The 7667-nt window shown below is 38.7% G+C and overlaps 1 protein-coding gene across 1 annotated transcript; it reads right to left on the bottom strand.

Annotated features, from left to right (window-relative positions):
* On the bottom strand, window positions 5835-7169 carry LOC107615780. Its single transcript, XM_016317814.1, has 3 exons — window positions 6404-7169; window positions 6162-6357; window positions 5835-6054 (listed from the first exon to the last, which is right to left on the bottom strand). The coding sequence occupies exons 1-3, from the start codon at window positions 7167-7169 to the stop codon at window positions 5835-5837; spliced, it is 1182 nt and encodes a 393-aa protein (XP_016173300.1).

The following is a 7667-nucleotide window of genomic DNA, read 5'->3' as shown; positions in this document are numbered from 1 at the left end:
AAATTATAATTAATTAATTGGTATAAATTATAATAAATTATATGATATTTAAAAAAATAAAATGAATAAGAAGAAAATTAAAAAATAGAAAAAATAAAAAACTACAATAAAATAAATTGAATGTGAGAGTTTTTTTTTTACAATTTTTATATCACATCCGTTTCAATAATAATAAATAAAAATACATCAACTTGATATCTAAGAGAAAATGATGAGATAAAATTATAACACAGTTCTAAAATAAAAGTTTGAATTAAACCATAATATTATTGCACAACACAAATTTAAAATAATTTCACACTACAATATACCACACAAACAGGTAAATGACTTAAGCTTAATTACGAAATTTTTTTTATTTATGCATACATGATAACACCATAGTCTATAAATACTTCATGGATAACATATCATATATTACTCTGAATGATGAGTACGGGAGTTAAAGAGTGTGTGGTGGTTTGTGTCCACGACAATTGCCTTCTTGCGACATGCCTCATAGGAAGAAAAAGAATTGTTGTAAAAGCTACTCAATGAAAGAGTAATTGGTAAATGAATGATATTTTCTTCTAGCACATATGGTCTTTTATATTGGTAAAATAAAAATAGAAGGAATAAAATTTTGTATTTTTATATTAGGAATAAAATTTGATATTTATTCTAATAAAATTAAATAACTAATTAGTTATAATTCATGTATTTAAATAAACATTAATACGATTTAATTTTTATTTACAATTATTTGATTGATATAAATTATAATAAATCGTGTGATACTTAAATACCTAATCAAATCAATTAGTTGATATAATTAATTTACTGTAATAAATTATATTCAATGAGTTATAAAAAATAAATTAAGAAACATGTTCAGAAGTATGCCACGTCCATCATTAAGTGCAGAAATTCAATTTTTATATAATAGAAATATATATTCTTTTATATGTTATAGAAATATGATTTGATTCCATTAACTTGTCATTTTTTTTAATTTGCCACGTATATTCAGCGTGGAATTATAATTTTTTTAAAATAAATTTAAAGGAGAAAATAGCGCTCTCATTTTGGAGAGAAAATGAATTCACGAAGAATTGACACCTCACTTCTTTAGTAAAACAAAAATAAATATGTAAATTACTTATTATTAATATAATTTTTTATTATATACAATAATTACACATCATATATTAATTTGTTAAAATCATATAATTTTGTCATATCATGATTAGAATTATTATCTTCTATCATGATTAGAGAAATTTCGGACAATGAATAAGAATATTATACCTGATATACACAGATTGAAATAGAAATATATGTATTGAAATTTAGAAATATAAATTCTATTATATCTTCCTAAACAAACCTAAACAACTCTACACTAATAGCCCGTACTATGTCGTGTTTTTCAAGACTTATATTTAGGAACATATAGAATTTTAACAATAATACACGGGTAGTTGAAATAGTTTAGATTTCTGAAGTTATTATTATTGGATAATAAATAAGAATTAAAATTATATTAATATTTTTAAAATTAATATAATTAAAATGACTAAAAATATTTAAAATTAATGTGCGTTATTAATATCATAAAATTTGATCATTTTATGATTAGATTCAAATATTCTTATCATGATTATCACGACCGGTGCCATTATCATATCATTATCATATATTATTATTATTAATATTAAAATGATTAAAAGTATTTTTAATTGACAATTGATAAGTAGTTTAATAATGCATTAAATATTGATTTGATATAATAAGATATAAGATATGTTCTTAAATTAGTATAATTATATATTATTCATTATATATTATTATAATATAATTATAATAAAGATATTTTTTATAAAATAATTTAGAATAGAAAAACTGCATTCATTTTGGAGAGAAAATGGAATCACGAGGGATCGACACCTCATCTTTATTAGTTGGGAATCGACACCTCACCTTTATTATTAGTACTATTGGTATTATTATTCATATTAGTGTTAGTCTTATCCTTCTTAGTAAATATTGTTATTGTCGTTATTATTATTGCTATTGTTTTGTTATTTTTATCAGTGTTATTAGAGATAATAGAAAACTAATGTGGGTGTATAATAATTTTTTTTAAATTATAGTTGCTGTTATTAGTATTGGTCGTATGTTGAAGATTTCCTTATCCATATTTTGCAGCCTACTAGGGTTATTAGCGGTGTTAGGAGACAACAGAATATGCCTTTACACGATCGGATTATACCGTGTCTGGAGATCGCGGGCTTGTATCACTTGGCTAGGCTGAACAGTAAGTGATTCTGGGTTGATGAGCCTCTACTTAGCGCATTCATTGAGAGGTGGCGTCCTGAGACCCACACCATTCACATGCCGTTTGGGGAGTGCACTATCACTTTGCAAAATGTGGCTTATCAGCTGGGTTTGCCCATCGATGGGGAGCCCGTTAGTGGGTGCCTGACTGACTTTGAGAATCTGATGGAGAATGAAAGACCCGCATGGGTGTGGTTTCGCAAGTTGTTTGGGGAGTTACCTCCGCAGATTAAAGTTAAGCAGATGACAGTGTGCTACACATGGTTCCATGAGAGGTTTCGGGTTCTCCCAGCAGATGCTAGTGAAGAGACCGTGCGTATATACTCGCGTGCTTATATTCTGATATTGTTGTCCTCTCAGCTGTTTGTGGACAAGAACGCAAACCGGGTTCACCTTCATTGGTTGCCTTATTTGGCATCGATGGTCGACTTGGGTAGATATAGCTGGGGCTCGGCTGCACTAGCCTGGTTGTATAGATGTCTTTGTCGTGGGACAAACAGAAACGTTGTTAACTTGGCCGGGCCACTACAACTTCTACAGTCTTGGATTTTCTGGAGGTTTTCCAGTTTGAGACCTAGTGGTTTTGATGTGTTTGGGTTTCCGCTTGCATCCATGTGCAGTTTATTATTTTCGGTCCATAACTTGTTCAATTTCATGTGTTGTTGTTCGTTATGACATGCTTTCAATGAAACTTGTAGGTGGGCTACATATCTACCGAGAAACGATGCAGGGAATCAAAGAGTGGTGTCTGCAAGCCTTTCTTTGGATAGATTGCGTGTCTGCGATGTGAGTCATTTAGTTATTGCTCTTACAAGTAGTCGTTCATGTTTACTCTTATGGTCTTACCTAGCATTACCTTTTCCGATACAGTTTGTGTGGGAGCCTTATTCTTCTCCCGAGGTTTCTGCTGTTGTTCATCCGGAGATACTAGTTGACGAGCACCGTAGGCTATGGACGGCGGTCACTAGCCTGATATATTTTGTTGCGATTGAATGGCATCAGGTGGATAGGGTGGTATCGCAGTTCGGCGGTGTTCAACATCTCCCTCAGTTGGCTCTGAACATAGATTGGCTCTATGCGAAGGATGGAAGGGGTGGAGATCGATGGTTTCCCAGATATTATCAGGAGTAGCATTTGCATTGGGAGAACCGGGTTGATTCAGTCATACCGGTCGATCGAGTAGCTGATCCCGGTCCATCAGCTGAGTACTTAGACTGGTGGTGCCGTGTGGCCCACAGATTTCTATCCCCAGATGTTGCATTTCATGATCCTAGACCGATTATTTTGACCGAGGAGGCTCGTCACAGAGGATCGTCGCAGGCACCTCCCAGGGTGCAGGTTCTCGACAAACCGGACAACAGGCGAGTGGATCGGCGTCGGCGTATAGGCACACGTACCACCGATCGAGAGTGGCGATGGCTCGACGACCGTTTGGATGAGGACCTAGGTGGTGCCAATGATGGAGGTGTTGTGGATCATCGTGTTCCTCGACGTAGAGCCAGACGATAGGGTGGGCGGGATGGTCGTGGACGGGCGCGAGGTAAAGGACCATCCGCTGAGGACGATGGTGCTCAGCACGCTGTTGGTGAGGATGTTGGAGGTTTGGACACAGGGATGGATCAGCCCACCTACGATGTAGGGGGTAGCTCTCAGCTGTTCGGGAGTGTCGGACCGCAGGTATTCGCTGAATTTACTACCGCGGCTGTCGGCATGGACATCGACGATCCCGTTAGTCAGTCAGACTTCTTTAGGGATATAGCAGACATGCTGAGGGACGACGATGCAACCCATTATAGGCCACAGATGCCTGAGGTTCATTCCCAGTTTGCCGAGTCCCAGCCACTGAGTCACGATGTTCAGCCTCAGTTGCCGGTTGACCTCAATGAGCTTGCAGCTTCTCCATCTGACCCATGGTTCGCGTTAGGAGGGACCCCAGCATCAGCATTCAGCGCCGTTCCGCCACAGACATCCGCACCAGAGGTGGATCAGCGACCGATGAGGATGCGACGTCCTCCTTTGTGTGGCACTGGAGGTCACCTGCTTGGTCATTTCGACGATGATGACAGTGACACCATCGAGGATTCTGATTAGTTATGTGTTGTTTTTACATATGGTGGGAACTATGTTTGATTATGTTCTTAGCATCAAGTTTAGGGTTTTATGTTTCAGACTGTTATTGTATATTATTTGATATGTATGTGTCTTATATATGTTTTAGGATCTATGGTTACGAACAAATTTGTCACAACTATTACGTGCATTCATAAGCAAACCAATGTGTTTCAATTAAACTTCTAAAATAAAAGGAGTTAAACAGACAAACTTAATACATTGAACAAAGGAACGACATTCATTGACTCAATTCCTAACATTACTCAAATTAAGAAATCCTAATACAACTTAGACAACAACAACGAGATCATAAACGTCATAACATCTAACCATCCCTGGCAGCAGTATGTCTTCACTGGTCACAATTCCTCTGCGTATGACCAGGCTAACGGTAGAGGCCACAGCGCTTCGGGTGGTTCTCAACAGACTGATCCATGCTACCGCGGATCCTGGTTGCCTTCGGACGTCCTTCCCTTGCACGCCTCATGTTAGGATCAGGAATGACTGCTGGTCCAGGATATGGGGGCCATAGGCCTTCTGGGATAGGCGGAACAAACCCGTGCTTGTACACGTGTACTTCGATTGGTGCCTGTCGTATAACGTGACGGTGAAGCACCTGTAGTCTCTTATGTTCCGATCAATAGCCTTCACCAATGCTTGACAAAATTCATGCCCAGATCCAAGTTGTGCCTCTGCCGTCTGTCCGCGGACCACGAATAGCTCAGCAAGCCTCCCGTAAGTTGACTTAACCAACGAAGTGACCGGGAGGTTGCGATTTTCCTTTAACACGGAATTCACACATTCACTAATGTTGGTTGTCATGTGCCCAAACCGTATACCTCTATCCTCGTGTTGGGTCCACTTGTCATACTCCATCCGGTTGGCCCAATCACACATGGCCAGATTTTCAGTTCGCATGATGTCAAACCAGTAATAAAACTCTGCTTCAGTTTTTGCATAGGCAGCATTCACCAGCATCCTCCTTGCATCTTTACCTTTGAAGCTAAGGCTAAAATTCGCTACCACATGACGAATACAGTACGCTCAAAAAGCACGTGGAGGCAGCCAACCATTCTCGAGGGCCTCAAGTGCAGCCTTGATGTCATCATGCCTGTCAGAGATAATAAGGATACCCTCCTGTGGCGTCACATGCGATCATAGGTTGGACAAGAAGAATGACCATGACTCCGCATTTTCTCCCTCCACAAGGGCGAAGGCTATCGGGAGGATGTTCGAGTTCCCATCCTGCGCTATCGCCAACAGTAACGTGCCTCCATACTTGCCATACAAGTGGGTACCTCAATACTCACGAGGGACTTGCAATGCTGGAATGCCTCGATGTTGGGTGGAAATGTCCAGAAAAAATGATGAAAGTACACCGTTCACTCGTCAACCTGATCCCCAAGTCAAACAGGAGAGGTCTTCAACACGGTGACTGTCCCAGCCATGGTCGACTGTACCCCTAGCATCCAATGTGGAAACTCGGCATACGACTCTTCCCAATCTCCATATATTTGTGCTACTGCCTTCTGTTTTTCCATCCAAACCTTCCTGTAACTAGGCCTGAACCCATAATCAGCTTCTGTTGCTTGTTGCAAGACCTTTACCATAACCGCAGCATCCACCCTAACCAACGGAAAAATCCTCACACAGATAACGTGGTAATCAAGCTGACGGTGATCACTGGAAATAGAGGTGGCCAAGCAAGTGTGCGGATCGTTGTACCTCCTAACCTCCCAAGTGCCCTTTCGTGCCGAAGCGATATGCGAATCAACCAACTGCAACCCTTGCCGAACTCCTTGCATTTTCCATGATACTTCAGATGATCCGATTCTAAGACTCTGTACTCAACACCTTGACGGATGCTATAGTCCTTCACACTCAGAACAGCTTCATCTTTATTCTGGAATGATTGTCCAATCTGCAAATCTGTAGAAGAACCCCCCAATTGTAGCACCTCCGTCTGCCTGTTGACCCAGAGCCTCCAAGTTTAGAGTGGAGAAGTGTGGAGCGTATTGCTGTGTGCCAGAACTTGAAGGCCCGTGTTGTGTATGTGGATTGGCACCTGTGTCATCATCGCTGTTCCCAATGATATCTACAGGCTCCTGGTCAGAGTCATCGTCCCGCATTGCATTCTCTACTTGATCAGGTTCCCCAAAGCCTTGAACATCATGAATCATGCCACCACCGGTATCCACCTCAAATACCTGGTGCCAGATCCCAGGATTCTCCAACGGTATAGAACCAACTGCCTCCGTTTGATCTAAATCATATGCGAAGGAAGGGGATGCGACCTGCGGAATAGATGGTCCGGCCACAGGCATCGAACTAAACGCACCGCCCGCGGCAGTCGAGCTATGAACTGGAGCTGATGCCCCAGAACTATCGACACCAACCTCCAACTTCGCATACAACTTGTGTATTCTGACCTCCGGAAAACTCCTAACACAATGAAACAAAACCCTAATATCTTCATTAGCCGCTAGTACAAATGTATCATACTCAACACCGGTCGAGACAACTGTGATGGAAATCTTGTAGAATAGCTTCTTCACCCACTTGCTCCTAAATACCCCAAGCTTCTGTAATATGCTGTTCTTTACATCTGACAAAGTGCTTGATGAACTGATGAACACACTCAATGGTTCTCTGTCAGTGAACTTCACACCATATTTTTTGCTTCTTTTGATTTTCCCAGAACAATGCACTAAAACAAGAAAACTCTCTTCCTCACTTGCCATTGTGATAATGATCTCTTCAGCAGCTTGAATCTTACTCACATATATATATATAGAATTCTTCTCCTCATAAACCGTGGCAGCCAACAAAGGTTTATGCTTTTCCTCACTTTGCAAATGTTGCATTCAGATAAAATTTTCTCTCTTTTATTTTATATATGTACATTGCCCAAAATATTAATTTTTTTGTTATTTTGAATATTATATTGTATGTATGAAATTATATTTTTATTATTTTAAATATTATAATAAGTGAATGTGTGTATAGATGTTTATGTGTGCAGTTTTGATTTTTTTTTCAATACATATAGAAAGTTTTGATTTAAAATTTTAAATATATCTAAACCAATTTGGATTGGTTAAATGATCAGCTTAGTCATCTACGTATACAAGTATCAAAAATTCAAATTATATCTCGTGTGTTAGTAATTTATTAGCTAATGACAGATACTTAAATAAAATTTAAATCTATAATAAATTAATTTTAAATTTGTTGGATAT

This window comes from Arachis ipaensis, chromosome B09 (genome assembly GCF_000816755.2).
Source record: "Arachis ipaensis cultivar K30076 chromosome B09, Araip1.1, whole genome shotgun sequence".
In the NCBI taxonomy this organism is placed as follows: domain Eukaryota; kingdom Viridiplantae; phylum Streptophyta; class Magnoliopsida; order Fabales; family Fabaceae; genus Arachis; species Arachis ipaensis.
This window is presented reverse-complemented; position numbering and strand designations above follow the sequence as displayed.

Excerpts from the sequence above, each read along its gene's own strand:
- LOC107615780 (XM_016317814.1), bottom strand. The coding sequence starts at position 7,169 with ATGGCAAGTGAGGAAGAGAGTTTTCTTGTTTTAGTGCATTGTTCTGGG. Across the intron at positions 6,358-6,403 it reads TCTAAACTTGGAGGCTCTGG|ATTTGCAGATTGGACAATCA; the intron begins GTCAACAGGCAG and ends GTTCTTCTACAG. Across the intron at positions 6,055-6,161 it reads CACGAAAGGGCACTTGGGAG|GGTGGATGCTGCGGTTATGG; the intron begins GTTAGGAGGTAC and ends TCCGTTGGTTAG.